At 47.1% G+C, this 21,355-nt stretch overlaps 2 protein-coding genes across 2 annotated transcripts; one reads left to right on the forward strand and one right to left on the reverse strand.

Moving 5' to 3' along the window:
• Positions 1-333: 333 nt before the first annotated feature.
• NDUFS2 (NADH:ubiquinone oxidoreductase core subunit S2) lies at positions 334-13,787 on the reverse strand. The gene is made up of 14 exons (XM_034408057.2): positions 13,557-13,787; positions 12,290-12,393; positions 11,563-11,750; positions 10,645-10,765; positions 9,420-9,532; positions 8,526-8,600; positions 7,973-8,050; positions 6,189-6,274; positions 5,803-5,922; positions 4,939-5,068; positions 3,706-3,801; positions 2,229-2,312; positions 1,894-1,951; positions 334-583 (listed from the first exon to the last, which is right to left on the reverse strand). Exons 1-14 carry the CDS (start codon positions 13,640-13,642, stop codon positions 546-548), a joined length of 1,377 nt encoding a protein of 458 aa, XP_034263948.1. The 5' UTR covers positions 13,643-13,787; the 3' UTR covers positions 334-545.
• On the forward strand, positions 13,760-19,666 carry UQCRQ (ubiquinol-cytochrome c reductase complex III subunit VII). Its single transcript, XM_034408060.3, has 3 exons — positions 13,760-13,899; positions 16,546-16,710; positions 19,453-19,666. The coding sequence occupies exons 2-3, from the start codon at positions 16,560-16,562 to the stop codon at positions 19,545-19,547; spliced, it is 246 nt and encodes an 81-aa protein (XP_034263951.1). The 5' UTR covers positions 13,760-13,899; positions 16,546-16,559; the 3' UTR covers positions 19,548-19,666.
• Positions 19,667-21,355: the final 1,689 nt, after the last annotated feature.

Consider the following 21,355-nt stretch of genomic DNA (forward strand, 5'->3'; position numbering starts at 1 on the left):
TTCCCTTCTGCGGAAAATTAAGGGGGGGTCTTAAGGCTTGCGAGGCTGAAAAACAGGGATCTCCAAGCTATGATTTAAGGCAGGGGGGGTTCAAAATTTGGCAATTTTTAAGACTTCCGGACCTCACGCTAGCTGGGGAATTCTGGGAGTTGAAGTCTACAAGTTGGACACCCCTTTTTCAGGGTCCGCTGAGCCGCGCCCGAGACTGAAACAACCACAAACCAAGTTTGTTGGGGAAAATTTGGAAATGTTAGCCCCGTAGATGGAAATGGATGAAAAACACAGGGGTGGGGGGAAGCAGAAATTGGACAACGATCGCTCGCGGACAAGCAATTTATATTTTGGGAGATCCGGTTTTTATTATTCTGTTTGCTCATCCTGGTATCCCAGCGCCGAATTGCAACCAAAACAGACACACACACAACAAATAGCAGTAGGATGCTGAGTGAAGATTCCTGGTGGGGGGTTGGGGGAAACGGCATCCAGAGTGAGGGGTGGGTTCCTATCCCGTCTCTCTCCCCCCCCCCTCGGGGCTGGACGCTGATTTATCTGTCCACTTCGCCGAAGACGATATCTTGGGTGCCTGAAGGAGAAAAGACAAGGAATAAATGACATTTCACAATATCTCCGAAGTTGGGAAAGTGGCTATGGGTTTGGAGTTCCGACCCCCATCGTCCCTGGCTGGCATGGCAGATGGGAGAGGGAGTTAGCAGGAATTAAGAGGGTCAGCGGTCCCCGCCCCTCAATTCAGGGAAGAAAATGTGGCTTTCTTTCTTTGCATCCCGTGGCTGATTTTGTAGTGGGGCTTAAGACATCATGCTAGCTGGGGAATTATGGGAATTGAAGTCCACCCCTCTTAAAGCACGCTGGCTGAGGGATTCTGGGAGTGGAAGCCCTCCCCTCTTAAAGCAGGCTGGCTGAGGGATTCTGGGAGTTGAAGTCACCCCTCTTAAAGCATGCTGGCTGGGGGATTCTGGGAGTGGAAGCCCACCCCTCTTAAAGCATGCTGGCTGGGGAATTCTGGGAGTGGAAGCCCTCCCCTCTTAAAGCAGGCTGGCTGAGGGATTCTGGGAGTTGAAGTCACCCCTCTTAAAGCATGCTGGCTGGGGGATTCTGGGAGTGGAAGTCCACCCCTCTTAAAGCATGCTGGCTGGGGGATTCTGGGAGTGGAAGCCCTCCCCTCTTAAAGCAGGCTGGCTGAGGGATTCTGGGAGTTGAAGTCACCCCTCTTAAAGCATGCTGGCTGGGGGATTCTGGGAGTGGAAGCCCACCCCTCTTAAAGCATGCTGGCTGAGGGATTCTGGGAGTTGAAGCCCACCCCTCTTAAAGCAGGCTGGCTGGGGGATTCTGGGAGTGGAAGCCCACCCCTCTTAAAGCATGCTGGCTGAGGGATTCTGGGAGTTGAAGCCCACCCCTCTTAAACCAGGCTGGCTGAGGGATTCTGGGAGTGGAAGTCCATCCCTCTTAAAGCAGGCTGGCTGAGGGATTCTGGGAGTGGAAGCCCACCCCTCTTAAAGCATGCTAGCCAGGGAATTCTGGGAATTGAAGTCCACCCCTCTTAAAGCACGCTGGCTGAGGGATTCTGGGAGTGGAAGTCCATCCCTCTTAAAGCACGCTGGCTGAGGGATTCTGGGAGTGGAAGTCCATCCCTCTTAAAGCACCCTGGCTGGGGGATTCTGGGAGTTGAAGTCACCCCTCTTAAAGCAGGCTGGCTGGGGGATTCTGGGAGTGGAAGCCCACCCCTCTTAAAGCATGCTGGCTGAGGGATTCTGGGAGTGGAAGCCCACCCCTCTTAAAGCAGGCTGGCTGGGGGATTCTGGGAGTGGAAGCCCACCCCTCTTAAAGCAAATGGAATTAAATTCTCTCCTCCCCCCCCCCAAGAAACATACTCACCAATGATGGCTACTACATCAGCAAGCATGTGACCCTTAGACATTTTATCCAAAGAGGCCTGCAAAAAAGGGAGGAAGATGATTTAGGGGGAAAGGATCACGGGTGGGATTCAGAAATTTTAGCAACCGGTTCTCTGCCTGGTGGCTGGGGGGGGGGGGGCGTGGCAGGGGTTCGCTTAACGACGGTGGCAAGGAAGGTTCGAGAGATGGGGCAAACGTCATTTCACTGACTTATTCACCAACAGAAATGCTGGGCTCCATTATGGTCGTAAGTCGAGGACTACCTCTCTTTCCCTCCTGACCTCATGGGAGACGTCGACTGGATTTCTCTCTTACCAAGTGTGCAAAGCCGGGCGCTTTGATCTTGCACCGATAGGGGCGGCTGGTACCGTCAGACACCAGGTAGACGCCGAATTCGCCCTGCAACAAAGGAAGTCGGTTTGCTGGGTAAACCACGATGAACTGGGTTCACCCCCCAGCACGAAAGCAAAGCCAACCAAAAGCCGTTATTATCCATCGCTGATCGTTCGGGCTTAGAACGGGGCATAAATAAATAAATAATAAAATAAATAATAATAAATAATATTAATAATATTAATCATAATCATAATAATAAATCAATTTTTTAAAAAAATTAATAAAATAAATAAATGGGGACATAACAACCATCCCTCAAAGCGCTGGCCATCACAGAGTCCTTCGGGAGTAGGGCGGTATATAAATCCAATAAACTAAACTAAACTAAACTACACTAAACTAAACTAAACTAAACAGCGTCCCTGCGTTCGTGTGATTGCGATTGTGAGACCTTCCCTGCCGGCCTTCCCACAAGTAAATTCCCATGAGGGAGTCAGAAACGGCGGTCTTGTGAAGTCTCGCGTGCACCTCGTTTAACGATCTCAACCTGGGACGGCTGGGATTGCGGTCGTTAAGCGGCCCGGCCCTGTGGTTGTTGTTTTTTTCCAACTTAAGACCGTGGTGCGGTGGCCTAGAGGTGGTGCTCTCGCCTCACATTCAGGAGGCTGTGAGTTCGATCCTAGGTAGAGGCAGATATTTCTCTCTCTGGGCACAATGAGAAATGTATCTGCTGAACAAAACTCCGCATTGGTGACAGGGAAGGGCATCCGGCCATTAAAACACTCAACTCCATTCAGTTGCCTAGACTCCACCCCGCAAGGGATGATGGGGTCGTTAAAAGAGGAGGAGGATGATCGTGTCGCTTAACGACAGCGTTTCCGGTCCCATTGATCATCGTTAAGCGAGGACTCCCCCATAATTTTATTTCGTTGTCGTACGACACGTTCACATCATATTTCGGTAAAAAGGTAAAAACACAGGGCTACAATACAAAACAGGGAATCGAAAGTCTGAAATCTTTAAAAAAAAAGGGAAGATTACAGGTTGCAAATATAATTTGTTGCTTCTCGTCGCAGCCAGAAAATCAGCGAAACCTCCATTATAGGCTCTGTTTTGACATTCTGTCCTAGATATTGCTTCCCGGTAGTATTTATACCTGTGTAAATCGCATGTTTTATATCTATTTTTTGTTCGTGTATCGTTATAACCAGGGCTAAGAAATTTCACTTCCAGGAGACCAAATCAATAAGAAGAGGACACCAATTCTCACGTTTTTTTTCGAGTGGGGGGGAGCTATTCCTATTCTCGTGGTCAGAAAAATGACCGTTTCTGATTCAGGAAAAAAAACTTGAGTCCAGACAGGGTCTTCGCTTTGAGGGCGCCCCGTTATTTGGGGGGAGACTTTGGATTCCCGCAGCGCCCGCAAATGTGTGGTACGCAAATTCAGCATTTTTACCTTCGGAGCCTCGATGGCGGTGTAAGTGGCCCCCGGAGGCACCTGATAGCCTTCGGTGTAGAGTTTGAAATGATGGATCAGCGCCTCCATGGACGACTTAAGAAGAGGAGGGGAAAAGAAAGGGTTAACGTCACCTCCGGTTGGCTTCGCGGTTTAATGACGGTTTAGCCTAACCAGAGAGTAGCTCAGAAGGTTAAATCATGGCAACTTGAGCGAAGTTTAATTAAAGCTGAGACGTTTTCGATACGCATCCAAGCGACCTTTTACTTGGGAAAGAAACAGAAAGGAAGGAAGGAAGGGAAAGAAGGAAGGAAACAGGAAAGAAGGAAGGGAGGGAGGGAAGGAAGGAAGGGAAAGAAGGAAGGAAGAGAGAGAAGGAAGGAAGGGAGAGAAGGAGAGAAGGAAAGAAGGAAGGAAAGAAGGGAGGGAGGGAAGGAAACAGGAAAGAAGAAAGGAAAGAAGGAAGGGAGGGAGGGAAGGAAGGAAGGGAAAGAAGGAAGGAAGAGAGAGAAGGAAGGGAGAGAAGGAAAGAAGGAAGGGAGAGAAGGAGAGAAGGAAAGAAGGAAGGAAAGAAGGGAGGGAGGGAAGGAAACAGGAAGGAAAGAAGGAAAGAAGGAAGGGAACAGGAAAGAAGAAAGGAAATAAGGAAGGGAGGGAAGGAAGGAAGGAAGGAAAAAGGGAGGGAGGGAAGGATAGAAGGAAAGAAAAAGGGAAGGAGAGGAAAGAAGGGAGAGAAGGAAGGAAGGGAGAGAAGGAAAGAAGGAAGGGAGAGAAGGAAGGAAGGAAAGAAGGAAGGAAGGAAAGAAAGGGAACAGGAAAGAAGGAAGGAAATTAGGAAGGAAGGGAGAGAAGGAAGGAAGGAAGGAAGGAAAGAAAGAAAGAAAAAAAGAAAGAAAGAAAGAAAGAAAAGAAAAGAAAAGAAAAGCCCTGGTGGCTCTGTGGTTAGAATGCAGTATTGCAGGCTAACTCTGCCCACTGCCAGCAGTTTGATCCTTACCGGCTCAAAGTTAACTCAGCCTTCCCTCCTTCCGAGGTCGGTAAAACGAGGACCCAGATTGTTGGGGGGCAAAGAGGCTGACTCTGTAAACCGCTTAGAGAGGGCTGTAAAAGCACCGTGAAGCGGTATATACGCCTACGGGCTATTGCTATTGGTTGGGATTCCTGCCCGGTCTTTTCCCCAACAAGGAGGGGGGGGGGCGAAGGGGCAAGGTCTTCCGGGAGACTCGACTCTACCTTCATCTCCGCCCTCTTAGGAGGCGAGACCTTGGCGTCGTCCACTTTAATCTCTCCTTCCGGCATCTTGTTCAGGGACTGTAAGATGATGCGGAGCGACTGGCGCATCTCCTCTATGCGGCAGAGGTACCTGTGGGGAGGAGGGGAGGCGGGTGAGTGGCTCGGAGGGGCCACCAGGGACAGGAAGAACTTCCGGGAAGGGAGCCAACCCGAGGAGGAAGAGCTGAGGAACCGAGAGAGCGAAAAGAAACTCTATCTAAAGATCCCCGGAAGCTCCAGGAAAACGAGGTGACTTGTCAGCTGTCCGACTAGTGAACCCAAAACAAAGCAACGTTCTCGGGAGATTTAAAATTCCCGAAAGTGAAACTTTTATTGGATACACCGTGTTGGGACTGAAGAAAAAAAACCAGCTCTGGTTTTCCCGCGCAAAGACTTGCCTACACTTAAATCGGCAACCTTAAACGCTTGAAGAGCCACAAAGATCCTACCCGGAAGCCGACCAGAGGTTCAAAATTTCTCTTGTTAAGCGAGACACTTCTTAAGGGAGTTTTGGCCTGTTTTACCACCTTTCTTGTCGCAGTGTGTTCAAGGAATCACTGCCGTCGTTAAGTGAGCCCGGCTTCCCCATTCACTTAGCTTGTCGGAAGGTCGCAAAAGGGAACGACGTGACCCTCGGGACACTGCAACCATCATAAGTATGGGGATGCCCATAAGTATGGGAAAAACAGTCGGAAGTCCCGTTCTTCAATACCGTTGTAACTTTGAACGGTCACTAAACGAACCGTTGTAAACCGAGGACTATCTATGGTGGAAGACTCCGGGGATAGGAGAGGGAAGGGCTGTTCCCCCAAACGGGAGCCATACCTGTCGTAACAGTCTCCATTTGATCCGATCGGCACATCAAACTCCACCTGGTCGTAGGCGTCGTAAGGCTGGGTTTTGCGAAGATCCCACTGGATCCCTGATCCACGAAGCATCACACCGCTGGTGGAAGTTTGCAATGGAATGTTTAGTAGGAGGGGAAGAGACGCTGCCCAAGGGACGGACGGATAAGAGACTGCTGAGCCCTTGGCTGTACAGGCAGTTCTCCACTTACGACCAAAACTGAGCCCAAAATGTATGTTGTTAAGTGAGACAGGCCTACCTGTGTTTGAAATAGTACGCACAAGGGCTCGGAGAATCCGAGGGTAGCCGCGAGGAGGAGGAGGAGGAGGAGGAGGAGGAGGAGGAGGAGGAAGCCAAAAACGTACCTAAAGCCACAATTCTGGGCATCTTCCGCGGAAATCACCCCAATATTGATTGTGCGGTTCCTCCAAATCCGGTTGTTGGTCAGCATCTGTACAAACAATCATTCTTAGAAGATGCTTAACTCGGTTAGAAAAGGAGAAAAGGAAAGAAAAGCAGCTTTTCGTCTTCAAATGGCACAACATCTTGCAACATCCTACGCTGGGTCCCTTCTCCCCATCACCCCCCAAACCTTCCCCAAATTTCCCACCCCCCAAATCTTCCCCAAATTTCCCACTGTCTTCCCATCACCCCCCAAATCTTCCCAAAATCTCCCACCCCCCAAATCTTCCCAAAGTCTCCCACCGTCTTTCCCCCATCACCCCTCAAATCTTCCCAAAATCTCCCACCGTCTTCCCATCACCCCCCAAATCTTCCTCCAAATCTCCCACCCCCAAATCTTCCTAAAATCTCCCACCGTCTTCCCATCACCCCCCAAATCTTCCCAAAATTTCCCACTGTCTTCCCATCACCCCCCAAATCTTCCTCCAAATCTCCCACCCCCCAAATCTTCCCCAAATCTCCCGTCTTTCCCCCATCACCCCCCAAATCTTCCCAAAATCTCCCACTGTCTTCCCATCACCCCCCAAATCTTCCCAAAGTCTCCCACCCCCAAATCTTCCCAAAATCTCCCACCACCTAAATCTTCCCAAAATCTCCCACTGTCTTCCCCCATCACCCCTCAAATCTTCCCAAAATCTCCCACCGTCTTCCCATCATCCCCCAAATCTTCCCCCAAATCTCCCACCACCTAAATTTTCCCAAAATCTCCCTGTCTTCCCCCATCACCCCTCAAATCTTCCCAAAATCTCCCACCGTCTTCCCATCACCCCCCAAATCTTCCCAAAGTCTCCCACCACCTAAATCTTCCCAAAATCTCCCACCCCCAAATCTTCCCAAAATCTCCCACCCCCCAAATCTTCCCAAAATCTCCCACTGTCTTCCCCCATCACCCCTCAAATCTTCCCAAAATCTCCCACCGTCTTCCCATCATCCCCCAAATCTTCCCCCAAATCTCCCACCACCTAAATTTTCCCAAAATCTCCCTGTCTTCCCCCATCACCCCTCAAATCTTCCCAAAATCTCCCACCGTCTTCCCATCACCCCCCAAATCTTCCCAAAGTCTCCCACCACCTAAATCTTCCCAAAATCTCCCACCCCCCAAATCTTCCCAAAATCTCCCACCCCCCAAATCTTCCCAAAATCTCCCACTGTCTTCCCATCATCCCCCAAATCTTCCCCCAAATCTCCCACCACCTAAATTTTCCCAAAATCTCCCTGTCTTCCCCATCACCCCTCAAATCTTCCCAAAATCTCCCACCGTCTTCCCATCACCCCCCAAATCTTCCCAAAGTCTCCCACCACCTAAATCTTCCCAAAATCTCCCACCCCCCAAATCTTCCCAAAATCTCCCAACCCCCAAATCTTCCCAAAATCTCCCACCCCCCAAATCTTCCCAAAATCTCCCACCGTCTTCCCATCATCCCCCAAATCTTCCCCCAAATCTCCCACCACCTAAATTTTCCCAAAATCTCCCTCTGTCTTCCCCCATCACCCCTCAAATCTTCCCAAAATCTCCCACCGTCTTCCCATCACCCCCCAAATCTTCCCAAAGTCTCCCACCACCTAAATCTTCCCAAAATCTCCCACCCCCCAAATCTTCCCAAAATCTCCCACCCCCCAAATCTTCCCAAAATCTCCCAACCCCCAAATCTTCCCAAAATTTCCCACTGCCGAAGCAGCCTCTCACCTCCTCCACCTCGTCAACCCGGGCGGAAAAATTCTTCACGAATTCGTAGATGTCGTCCATCAATCCCAGCGGCATATCCTGAGTGGCGGAAGAAATAACAATTCAAAAAAGAGGTTTGTGCAGCTACGGGATTCGCTCCCCACAACAAGAATCCCCCAGCCAGCATGGTTTAAACTGGGTGGGCTTCAACTCCCAGAATTCCCCAGCCAGCATGCTTTAAGAGGGGTGGACTTCAATTCCCAGAATTCCCCAGCCAGCAGGCTTTAAACTGGGTGGGCTTCAACTCCCAGAATCCCCCAGCCAGCATGCTTTAAGAGGGATGGACTTCAACTCCCAGAATCCCCCAGCCAGCATGCTTTAAGAGGGATGGACTTCAACTCCCAGAATCCCCCAGCCAGCATGCTTTAAGAGGGATGGACTTCAACTCCCAGAATTCCCCAGCCTGTTTTAAAGTGGTCAAGTTGGAAAAAAAATCCAGATCCTCCTCCTCCTCATCATCATCGAAACTCCAGCCTGCGTCCTCCATGCCCCATTCCCCCAATCCCCTCCTTACCTGGTGGACACCTCCTGGCCGGACGTAAGCAGCATGCATCCGCGCTCCGGACACCCGTTCGTAGAATTCAAACATCTGCAGAGAGATGGAGGTTTAACGGTCTAGTTCAAAAACCCAGCCTGTCCCCCTTCTCTCTTGCTCGCGGCTTCCTGGCTTCTAGGAGGCCGGTGCTGTGGTCCGCCAGCAGCCTGAGGAGCTGGCAGTGAAGTCGGACAGTGAGGAGGCTGGAGAGGAACATGGGCCAGTCCTGGAGTCAGGGGAAGGCCCGGACGAGGGCTCTGCGTCAGAGGCAGAGATGGGGCCAGGGTTATTTGGGAGTGATGCGCGGACTCCGGAGCCGCCACAGTCAGAACAGCAGAGGAACAGGAGGAGCCTGTTCCTAGTGCACGCATGCGCTGAGCTGCCAGAAGGCAAGAGCAGCTAAAGCAAAAGGGACGACTCGGGAGTAAGGCCAGGAGATGATTGGTCCCTCCCATAAGGCTTAAAAGAGAAACAAAGGCACTTGGGCTTTTTGCAGGAAAGCAACGTTGCTAACTCTGTTTCCAGTCGGCATCTCTTGTTTGGTTCAGAATTCTGTGGGGCTTTGCCAAGTAAGGCCTTTGGCAGGGTGTTAAAGGTTGGTGATTCTCCCAAAGGACTTTTTTTGTTGCAACTAATTGGGACTCAGCTTGGAATGAAAGTAATTCTCAGCTTTTACAATAAAATAAGGTTTTTTGGGACTAATTGTGTCTTGTAATGACTCGGTAAGCCTAGGTCACAACAGCCGGATCTAGCCATCCGGCCTACTGGATCACACAGGGGTCCCTAAAGTAGATTCAGGAGCTGCTCCAGCAGGATTGTGTGTGTGTGCGTGTGTGTGTGTGTGCGTGTGTGTGTGTGTTTGGGTGGGTTTACCTTTTCTCTCTCCTCAAACATCCAGAAGAAGGGGGTCATGGCCCCAACGTCCAGAGCGTGGGTGGTGATGGCCATGATGTGATTCAGGAGCCGTGTGATTTCTCCGAAGAGAACTAGGAAGCAAAAACCCGGGTTAGCCCCTGAACGGCTTACAACCGTTGCTGCGTCCCCACAGCAACTAAAATCCAGGCGTTTGGCAACGAGCATCTACAGGTAGCCCTTGGGAGTGGGGTGCGGTGGCCTAGAGGTGGAATTCCGGCCTCACAATTGGGAGGCTGTGAGTTCGATCCTAGGTAGAGACAGATATTTCTCTCTCTGGGCACAGCGAGAATATTATCTGCTGAGCAAAACTCCGCCCTGGAGACAGGAAGGGCATCCGGCCAGTAAACATTCAGCTTCATTCAGTTGCCCTGACTCCACCTCGCAAGGGATTATGGGGTCGTTAAAATATGACGACGATGACGATGATCTACAGGTAGTCCTTGACTTACAACGGTTCATTTAGCGACCGTTCGGAGGAGTGGTGCGGTAGCCCAGAGGTGGAGCTCCGGCCTCACAATCAGGAGGCTGACTGGAGTTCGATCCTAGGTAGAGGCAGATATTTCTCTCTCTGGGCACTCTGAGAATATTATCTGCTGAACAAAACTCCGTACCGGCGAGAGGAAGGGCATCCGGCCATTAAAACACGCAGCTAGCTCCATTCAGTGGCCCAGACTCCCACCCCACAAGGAATTATGGGGTAGTTAAAAGATGATGATGATCTACAGGTAGTCCTTGACTTACAACAATTCATTTAGTGACCGTTCAAAGTGACGACGGCACTGAAAAAAGTGATTTCTGTCCGTTTTTCGCAAGTTACGAGCTTTGTAACGTCCCCATGGTTAGGCTGATCAAAATTCAAATGCTTTGCTTCATACTTATGACCGTTGCTGTGTCCCAAGGTCTCATGATCCCCTTTTGCGACCTTCTGACGAGCCGATGGGGAAGCCCGAATCACTTAACAACCGGGTTACTAACTTAACCCCTGCAGTGATTCACTTAACAACAGTGGCAAGAATGGTTATAAAATGGGGCAAACTCACTTGACCACATAAATTTTGGGCTCCATTGCGGTCGTAAGTGTATCTATGACAGCTGCCTGCATTGCAGGGTGCTGAGATCGCCACTTGGGAGCCCCCCCGCTTCCTGGAAATATGAACTACAATATCTTAAATATTTAAATCACCTCGTATCCACTGAGCTCTTATGGGCGGTTGGATATTCAGCAGTTTCTCGACAGCCAGAGAGTAGGCCTGCTCGTTGCACATCATAGAGACGTAATCCAGCCGGTCAAAATACGGCAGGGCCTGAGACAGAAAAAAAATAAGAAATCCTTTTTAAGAATCGGGATTCCGTCAGGCGTTCAAGATTCTGCCTATGACAGCTTCTGAGCCATAAATCCGAGTCCCAGTGCATAAACTTGGTTGTATTTTGGTTTTAATTTTTATGCACTCCCCGCCCCCGGGAGTCTTCTCTACCGGGGGTTGGACTAGATGACCTACAAGGTCCCTTCCAACTCTGTTAATCTACCTTTATTTTGTTTTTGTATCTCTTTCCCTTTTGGGGGGGGGGGCGGGAGTTTATATTTTAAAGTTTTGAATTTTAAAAAAACTTAATTGTTGAAAAAAAAATCCAATAAATTCGAGTTCTACTCTATTATAATTATAATTCTACTCTATTCCATAATTCTACTCTACTCTACTCTATAATTCTACTCTCTTCCGTAATTCTACAAGAGCCTTGGTGGCGCAGCAGACTAAAGCACTGTTAACTAGCACCAGCTGCCTGCAATTACTGCAAGTTCAAATCTCACCAGGCTCAAGGTTGACTCAGCCTTCCATCCTTTCAGTTAAAATGAGGACCCAGATTATGGGGGCAATAAACTGACTTTGTATAAAGAAGAACACCGCTTAGGGGGGTCCCGAAAGCCCTACTAAGCAGGTATATACAAAAGTATGAAGGCTATTGCTTAACGCATTGTAAGCCGCCCTGAGTCTCCGGAGAAGGGCGGCATATAAATCGAACCAATAAATAAATAAGTAAATAAATACTCTACTCTACTCTACTCTACTCTACTCTACTCTATTCATTACCCGCTTCTTACCTGGAGGTAGGTCTTATATTCAATGAGCTTCTCCGTCCCCCGATGCAGCAAGCCGATGTGGGGGTCACACTTCCTCACGTTCTCCCCGTTCAGCACCATAACCAGGCGCAAGACCCCATGGGCGGCAGGATGTTGGGGCCCAAAGTTGAGAGTGATGTTGGCCATTCTCCCTACGATGGGATCCCTGTCTGGGAGAGCAAAGAGATCACAGGTTACTCAGAGACGAGATAGTGAATTCGAGTCCCGTTTTAGGCACAAAAGCTGAACTGGGTAACTTTGAGCCAAACACTAGGAGATGGTAAGTTCTAGTCCTGCCTTAGGCGCAAAAGCCGGCTGGGTGACTTTGGCCCAGTCACTAGGAGATGGTGAGTTCTAGTCCTGCCTTAGGCATGAAAGCCGGCTGGGTGACTTTTGGCTAATCACCAGGAGATGGTGAGTTCTAGTCCTGCCTTAGGCATGAAAGCCAGCTGGGTGACTTTGGGCTAATCACTAGGAGACCGTGAGTTCTAGTCCTGCCTTAGGCATGAAAGCCAGCTGGGTGACTTTGGCCCAATCACCAGGAGACCAATGAGTTTTAGTCCTGGCTTTCTAGAAACAAAGCCAACTGGGCTGACATCCTGGTTTGCTGGGATGCGGATGATGATCAACACCCGCTAAAGGAACTGGCAGCTGTTGAGTTCCCACAGTTGCGTGTATCATAACATAACCGCAGAAGAGAGATATTCACCATTCCACGGCGGAGGGACCCATTTTTCTGTCACTTTGCTGGGGTACATGACGGCTCCTTCCAGCTCCTTCATAAAATCCATATCGGGCTGCCATTGTTTCCCTCTGAAAGAAAGGAAAAATGAGAACGGCTGAAATTTATATTCCCACCTATCCCATTATTTATTTATTGAATTTATATTGCCGCCTATTTGCCCGTTTCTATTTATTTATTGAATTTATATTGCCGCCTATTTGCCCATTATTTATTTATTCATTCATTCATTCATTGGTATTTATTGAATTTATATATATATATATTTTAATTTGATTTATATGCCGCCCTTCTCCGGAGACTCAGGGCGGCTTACAATGCGTTAAGCAATAGCCTTCATACTTTTGTATATTTTATACAAAGTCAGCTTATTGCCCCCACAAACTGGGTCCTCATTTAACCTACCTTAGAAAGGATGGAAGGCTGAGTCAACCTTGAGCCTTGGCGAGATTCGAACCCTGCAGTAATTGCAGGCAGCTGTGTTAATAACAGGGTGCTTTAAACCACTGTACTACCAAGGCTCTTATATTGCCGCCCATTCGCCCATTTTATTTATTGAATTGCTGCCTATTGGCCCATTATTTATTTATTTGTATTTATTGAATTTATATTGCCATCTATTGATTGATTGATTGGTATTTCTGTATTCATTGAATCTCTATTGCCGTTTATTCGCCCATAAAACCCTAAAAAGCGAACAAAAAGAAATCAAATCAATAAAGTGCAATAAATGAAAAGATCCCTTTTAAGCATCAGGGCCTTTTGGGTGGCATCCCCCCTCCCCACAACCCATTGTGCCAGAAAACAGCCTTTCCTTGCATCCTGGCCAGGATTATGCCAAAACAGTGGGGCGGGGGAAGCTTCCCTGACCCTGAGGGTAGAATAAAATAGAATAGAAGTGGAAGGTACCTTGGAGGTCCTCTAGTCCAGCCCCCTATACTATGGTTGCCCCTCCCCCAAAGCAAAATTTATCCAAAATCCAAGCATCAATGGAGGTGTGTGTGTGTGTGTGTGTGTAACAGCCTCCCATCCCTCTGGGCATGTGCAGAGCGCCCTCCCTTCCTTTCTAACCGTCAAAAACCCTCTTAGGTCCAATGGGGACCTCCATGAGGACTAGAAACCTGCTGCGTCTCTAGGAAAAAGGGTTCACCAAGCCTCCTTTCCTTTTCCCGCGGGTTTCCTGCCATAAATGAGACTCTCTCCCTCCAGGCGGGGTCGAAAAGGGGAAAATTACCGGCTGGGAGCCGCTCCCAGAGCCCTCCCGGGCAGCCACGGTCCTGAAGGTGCCCGCAGCCTCCTCAAAGCTCTGAGCGCCGCCATCTTCCCCACGGCTGAACGTCAACACAAGGGCGCGCGCATGCGCCTTAGCCACGCGCGCCCCTCCGGCGCCGCCATGATGGGTGTGGGCGCGTCCGACTTCAATCTCCTTTCCTGTAGGCGGAAGTGACGTCAGAAAACACACCCCTCCACCAAACCGGAAGCGGAAGAGAAGGGCGGTTGAAGCTGGAGGAGAAAAGGGTGACTTCTCCACGCAGGATCGTCTGGACGAGTTCACGCGTGTCGGGCATTTTTTTAAGGTTAAATTCTTCTTTTTTTTAAAAAAAAAAGTCTTGAGTAGATTTGTTCCGTGTTCTTTTTGCAGGAGCTCCCTTCCTTCCTTTGGGTTTTTTTTTGGGGGGGGGACCTCCACAACAACCCTGCGAGGTAGGCCAGCCTGAGCCCAAAGTCCTACCAGGGATCGTCTTATAGACGTGCATTCAGATTTATTGGGCCAAATCTCCCATGCAGAAGCACTCAAGTGTGGTTTCCTGCTTGAGGATGGGGGGGAATGTTGGACTAGAATACAGAAGAACAGTAAGGGGCCTTGGAGGTCATCTAGTCCACCCCCCCTTGCTCAAGCAGGAGACCCTATATACCGTTGGAGACAAATGGGTGTCCGGTCTCTTCTTAAAAATCCCCAGTGATGGAGGGAGGGAGGGAAGAAGGAAGGAAGGAAGGAAAAAATAGCAGAATGACAGAGTCGGAAGGGACCCTGGAGGTCATCTAGTCCACCCTCCTGCTGAGGCAGGAGACCCTATATACCGTTGCAGACAAATGGTTCTCCGGTCTCTTCTTAAAAATCCCCAGTGATGGAAGGAGGGAGAGAAGAAGGAAGGAAGGAAGGAAAAAATAGCAAAATGACAGAGTCGGAAGGGACCCTGGAGGTCATCTAGTCCACCCCCCCTTGCTCAAGCAGGAGACCCTATATACCGTTCCAGACAAATGGGTGTCCGGTCTCTTCTTAAAAACCTCCCAATAATGGAGCACCCACAACTTCTGGTGGCGAGCAGTTCCACTGATGAATTGTCCTAACTGTTAGGAAGTTTCTCCTTCATTCCAGGTTGCTTCTCTCTCTCTCTCCTTGATGAGTTTCCATCCGTTGCTTCTTGTCCTGCCTTCAGGGGCTTTTGGGGAATAGGTTGACCCCCCCCAAAAGTGTATTAAGAGCCTTGGTGGTGCAGCGGACTAAGTGCTGTTATGTAGCACTTAGCTGCCAGCTGCCTGCAATTAGTGCGAGTTCAAATCTCACCAGGCTCAAGGTTGACTCAGCCTTCCATCCTTCCGAGGTAGGTAAAATGAGGACCCAGACTGTTGGGGGCAATAAGCTGACTTTGTAGAAACACGGTTTATGGGGGGCCAAAAGCCCTAATAAGCAGGTATATACAAAAAGAATGAAGGCTATTGCTATAATGCATTGTAAGCTGCCCTGAGTCTTCGGAGAAGGGCGGCATATAAATCGAAATAATAAATAAACAAACAAACAAACAAACAAACAAACAATCTTTGGGGCAGCCCCTCAAATATTGGAGCACTGCTATCATGTCACCCCTAATCCTTTTCTTCTCTAGACTAGAATGTTTACGTGTGAATGCATTCATGTCGGTCTTGATTCGTGGTGATTATCCGGACAAGCTCATGACATTTTCTTGGCAACATTTTCGGAAGTGGGTTTGTCCTTATTTCCTCCTTCCTAGGGACCGGTCCAAAGTCAGCCTAACTGGCTTCATACCTAAGACAGGCGGGGTTAGACTAGATGACCTACAAGCTCCCTTCCAACTCTGTTAATCTGTTATTCCCCCAATGCCTTTAAGCTGGTTCTCCGACCTCACAACAAAGTGCTTATCTTTACAAATACGGTGGCTCAGTGGCTAAGACGCTGAGCTTTTGTCGATCGAAAGGTTGGCAGTTCGGCAGTTCGAATCCCTGGTGCCGCGTGACCGGGTGAGCTCCCGTGACTTGTCCCAGCTTCTGCCAACCTAGCAGTTCGAAAGCAGGTAAAAAATGCAAGTAGAAAAACAGGGACCATCTCTGGTGGGAAGGGGACAGCGTTCCGTGCGCCTTTGGCGTTGAGTCATGCCGGCCACATGACCACGGAGACATCTTCGGACAGCGCTGGCTCTTCGGCTTTCAAACGGAGATGAGCAGCGTCCCCTAGAGTCGGGAACGACTAGCATGTATGTGCGAGGGGAATCTTTACCTTGACCTTTTAGTGGCGAAAATTGTGGAAACCTTTTGGGAAAAGTGTATTTTTGAGGTTTGATGGCTAATAACACCACTTTTTTGAGGGAGTTTCAAGATAATTCTGTTCCACTGCTGGAATGGCCTGGGAATAGCCCAGACCTTCACCCAATAGAAAATCTATGGAGCCGACAAAAGAAACTGGTTAGTCAGAAGCGACCCAGCAATAAAACCCAGTTAATAGAAGCCATCATTCGATCTTGGTTTCACATGATAGCAGCTGCAGAACTCAAAGACTTGGTTCGCTCCATGGGAAGACGTTGTAAGGCCATAAGTCATGCTAAAGTTTACCCAACAAAGTATTAACTGACATGGGGATCATTTTTGTATATCTCGTTTTTTTCTATGGTGATAATTTTTGTATATCTCGTTTTTTCTGCGTGTTTCACTTTTCTTCTTTATACTATAACTGCTATTCTAACAGCAAATCCTTCATAAAAGTTACTGCCTTACATTCTTGATTAAATTATTTTTCCATTGATATATAATTTTATATATATCAATATAAAAAAAGTGGTGTTATTAGCTAGTTTTTAGAAAATACACTTTTCCCAAAAAGGTTTCCACAATTTTGGCCACTACTATAGGTAACCGTCCTGACCGTTTCCTTTATTGATTAAAATTTATGCTGTCCTCTTTTTTTTTTTTCTTTTTGTTTTCCGCAGAGCAATCAGCCAAGATGGGGAAACAGTTTGGAAACCTGATGAAAACGAGGCACGTCGTCAGCTATTACCTGTCTCCGTTTGAACAGAAAATGTTCCCCAACATCTCACACAGGATGGTAAACACGTGGAGACGATTTAGCTCCTCGTTCTTCAGGGTGACACCTCGTAAGTGGAGAGAGCAGGAAAAGTTTTGCTCTATAAATCTTTGCTCGCCCAGTTTCCCCACCCTTGAGGAGTGGCGGCTTAGGTTTCTGAAATTACAGGTAGATCTCAACGTACGGCCACAGTGAAACCCAACATTCCTGTCGATAAGCGAGGCAGTGAAGTGAGCTTTGCCCCCGTTTTACAACCTTCCTTGCCACACTGTGTGCAGTTGTTAAAGTTAAGTAACCTGATGTACCGTATTTTTCAGATACGGTAAAAGACGCAGCTTAGTTTTTGGGGAGTGGATGAAATGGAATAGAAATAGAAATAGGAATAGAATGGAATGGAATGGAATGGAATGGAATGGAATAGAATAGAATAGAATAGAATAGAATAGAATAGAATAGAATAGAATAGAATAGAATAGAATAGAATTATGGAATGGAATGGAATGGAATGGAATGGAATGGAATGGAATGGAATGGAATGGAATGGAATAGAATTATGGAATAGAATAGAATAGAATTATGGAATAGGAATAGAATAGAATAGAATAGAATAGAATAGAATAGAATAGAATAGAATAGAATAGAATAGAATTATGGAATGGAATAGAATGGAATGGAATGGAATGGAATAGGAATAGAATAGAATTATGGAATAGAATAGAATAGAATTATGGAATGGAATAGGAATAGAATAGAATAGAATAGAATTATGGAATAGAATAGAATAGAATAGAATTATGGAATAGAATACAATTATGGAATAGAATAGAATAGAATTATGGAATAGAATAGAATAGAATAGAATTATGGAATGGAATAGAATTATGGAATGGAATGGAATGGAAAAAACTTTTGTTTTTTCCCAAAGTCTCAACTTCGGAATTCGTGTTATTTATTTAGAAAAGTTTCCGATGGAAAGCTCAAGGTGGTGCACGCGAGCAGCACAGAAAATCCGTCCTTATTATTTTTTTTATAATTCTCATTTGTAAAAGCTTTATGCGTGGCCCTCCTTAATCCCTGGCAACTTGATAAAAAAAATTAAAAAAACAGCAAGGAGAACGAAGCGCGGAAGCCGTTCGATGAATAAAACACGTCGTTGAAATATGAATTCAGCGGGCTTAGGCAAGCGTGCAAAAAATAGCAGCCGGGGCCGCTTTGGCAGCTAAGCTGGTTGCGTCTTCTCCGCCTCTGTTCTCCATCGCTTTATTGCAAAGATCGTCTAGTTTAAGGATTAGTGGGGTTTTTTGCCTTGCCGATCATACTGGCTGTCAAGGATTTGCGTACGGCACTTCGAATGCGTTCAGAGAGCTCCGGAGGCGATTACTGTAATCCCTACATTTATAACCTGCGTTAAGAGCGCATTGATATCGTTTTGATTAGCACAATCCGGGCCTAAGAGAGTGGGGGGGGTTCAATTTTGGGAATTGCCACTGAGACACGATCCGAAGGTGCGTTTTTTCAGGAGGCAATTGGGGTTTCTTGTTTTCTTTTGAAGACATTTCGCTTCTCATCCAAGAAGCTTCTTCAGCTCTGACCGGATGAAGGGGAAGGGGAGGATTGATCTTCCTTGTAGGCAGCTGGTCATTTGCATCCTTTTTTAGAGGGTCGTTGAGGCCACTTGGAAGGTTACCTGTGTCCTCCGAGTGGTGCAAACGGTGAGGAAGCCTTCTTGGAACTGCTGAAGGGACTGATGTAGACTGGAGATAGATAGTGTACATTGGGGAAACAAAACAGCCACTTCACAACCGCGTGGCACAACACAACAGAACAAACCCATCAAATAAGATTCAGCAGCCCATCTGCATTTCAAAAACAAAGGCCGCTTTTTTGAAGACAACAAAGTCCACATTTTGGACAAAGAGGACCGCTGGTTTGAGAGAGGGGTCCAAGAGGCCATCTAGGTCCAAATTGAACAGCCCTCCCTCAACAAAGGCATACGACATTATCTATCTCCTGTCTACAACACAATCCTTTCAGCAGTTCCATGAAGGCTCCCCACCCTATTTGCACCTCTCAGGTGACTTTAAGGACACAGATAAATCTCCAAGTGGCCTCAACGACCCTCTAAAAAGGATGCAAATGACCAGCTGTCTGCAAGGAAGATCAACCCTTCCATTCTCCGCCATCCAGTCAGAGCTGAAGAAGCTTCTCGGATGAGAAGCGAAACGTCTTCAAAAGAAAAAACCCAGAAAGGCCAGGATGACTGAGAATCTCTACACACATTTAGACACAAAGCGAAGAGAACACTCGAAGCCGTGGGGGAAATTACGCAGGTGGTCTTGGATTTACAGCAGTCCCATTTAGTGACCGTTCAGAGTTACGGCATCAGTGAAAAAAAAGGGACTTGAGCAATTTTCATCCTTCCGACCATTGCATCGTCACGATGGTCATAGGATCAAAATTCAGACGCTTGGCAACTGACTCATATTTACGACTGTCGCAGTGTCCCGGGGTTACGCGATCCCCTTTTTTGCGACCGAAGTGAAGCCAGATTCACTTAACAGCTGTGTGACTGACTTAAATAGCTCCAGTGATTCACTTCGTAACCGTGGCAAGAAAGGTCGTAACATGGGTACAAGATTCAACTGAACAAATGTCTCGCTTAGCGACAGAAATCCGGGGCTCAAGGATGGTCGTAAGTCGAGGATTACCTATATTCTGTAGGAAAGGATAAAAAAGTTGGAAAAATTGGTCCCTTCAAAGTTGGATGTGCAACTCTAAATTTTCCTTCTGTTTTGTGTGTGTTTTTTTAAAGAATTTGTCATTGCGTACATGGTTTATTCCTGGGGAAACAGCTACAATAAAAAATTGAAGAGGAAGAACCCGGCCGACTACGAAAACGACGTGTAAGAAGATTCACGGGGGAGAAAATTTCTTTCCAGCTTTTTTTCCCCCCCTTCTCGGTTTCGAAGATACAACGCGTCGTTGTAAGAACACTGGGATCCAATAAACCTCTTTTGTGTTCCTTCCTCGGGTGTACATCTTTTAAAGCTTTGTCCAGCTTCGAAAACAAATAAATATATCATTGTGGGCTGAACCAAACCTTCCTTTCCTCGCAGCACCAAAATTTAAATTATTCCATCAATAAAGAGTATTTGTAGCTCAGGGTTGAAACAGTAGCACTGATGAGGTTAGCTAGTTGGGTCATGAAACGTCTGCAAGAAAATCACCCAGCTCAGAGAGCACCCAGGACCCCACAATTTTCCTCCTCCTTCCCCCTTCTAGCACTGATGATGTTAGCTAGTTGGGTCATGAAACATTTTTAGTCTTTTTTAGTTTTTTAGCTTTTAAATTGTCACTGGGTTTTAATTTGAATTGTTTTGAATTTGGGCCAAAGTATGTAATTCTTTTAATAATTTTAAATTTTGTATTGGTATGTGTTTTAGTTCTGGCTGTGCACCGCCCTGAGTCCACTAGGAGAAGGGCGGTATACAAATTGAATAAAATAAATAAATAAAATAAATCTGCAAGAAAAGCACCCAGCTCAGAGAGCATCAGACCCCACAGTTCTCCTCCTCTTCCTCTTCCTCCTCCCTCCTTCTAGCACTGATGAGGTTAGCTAGTTGGGTCATGAAACGTCTCCAAGAAAACCACCAAGCTCAGAGTACCAAAAGTACCCAGAGAGCTGAAGCATTTTAACTTTTCGACTTTTCACCCCCACCCCACCCCACCCCCAACCATCCCTTGCCTTGCTTGAAAAATGATTGGCAGGATGCTCCTTTACCGCTCTTCTCTACAAATTAAGATTTTTTAAAAAAACCTTAGGTAGGAAATATATTTAACAAAGAAATAAATTGGAGGCTCCTTCCCCCCTTCAATTTCTCCCCAGGAGAAATGGGCCAACTTGCCTGTTGGGGAAACAAGGCAGATGATGTTTGGTGTCTGTGGGTTGTCGTGCCCCCACCCCCACTTTTTGGTCTGTGAATATGTTTTTAAAAAACCCATTTGGGAGGGGTGGGTGGGTGTACATCTGTGTGTGTCGATTTATGTGAAAAAAAATTTTTTTTCTCCCACTGTTTGGAAAAAATGAGGCCTAAAAAGAATAGTAAAGCTAGGGAGGTGGATCTATCTATAGTTCTATCTATTCCTTTCTTCTTTTCTGCCTTCCTTCTGTAATTTGTCCATCTATCTCTTCGTTCTTTCCTGTCTTCTGTATATCTATCCATTCATCCATTCACCCACCCACCCATCCATCTATCTAATCTCTCTGTTTCTATCTATCCTCTCCATCCATTTCTTTCTGTCTATCTATCTATCTAATCTATTTTCCTATCCATCCATCCATCCACTCACCCACCCACCTGTCTGTCTCTGTCTGTCTGTCTGTCTAATTATTTTCCTGCATCCATCCATTCACCCACCCACCCACCCATCCATCTATCTAATCTCTCTGTTTCTATCTATCCTCTCCATCCATTTCTATCTATCTATCTATCTATCTATCTATCTATCTATCTATCTATCTAATCTGTTTCTATCTATCCATCCATCTAATTATCCATCCATCTAATCTCTCTGTTTCCATCCATCCATTTAATCTCTCTCTCTTTCTATCTATCCATCCATATCTATCTATCTATCTATCTATCATCTATCTATCTATCTATCTATCTATCTATATCTAATCTTTCTTTCTATCCATCCATCCATCTAATTAT

The sequence above is a fragment of the Pantherophis guttatus genome, chromosome 18 (genome assembly GCF_059756535.1).
Source record: "Pantherophis guttatus breed Tessera chromosome 18, ASM5975653v1, whole genome shotgun sequence".
In the NCBI taxonomy this organism is placed as follows: Eukaryota; Metazoa; Chordata; class Lepidosauria; order Squamata; family Colubridae; genus Pantherophis; species Pantherophis guttatus.

Bases quoted from the DNA above. Each gene is read 5' to 3' on its own strand.
- NDUFS2 (XM_034408057.2), bottom strand. From the start codon at position 13,642: ATGGCGGCGCTCAGAGCTTTGAGGAGGCTGCGGGCACCTTCAGGACCG. The intron at 3,802-4,938 runs GTAGAGTCGAGT...CCTCTTCTTAAG, and splicing joins CTAAGAGGGCGGAGATGAAG to TCGTCCATGGAGGCGCTGAT. The intron at 2,313-3,705 runs GTAAAAATGCTG...CCTTTGTTGCAG, and splicing joins CCGCCATCGAGGCTCCGAAG to GGCGAATTCGGCGTCTACCT.
- UQCRQ (XM_034408060.3), top strand. From the start codon at position 16,560: ATGGGGAAACAGTTTGGAAACCTGATGAAAACGAGGCACGTCGTCAGC. The intron at 16,711-19,452 runs GTAAGTGGAGAG...GTTTTTTTAAAG, and splicing joins GTTCTTCAGGGTGACACCTC to AATTTGTCATTGCGTACATG.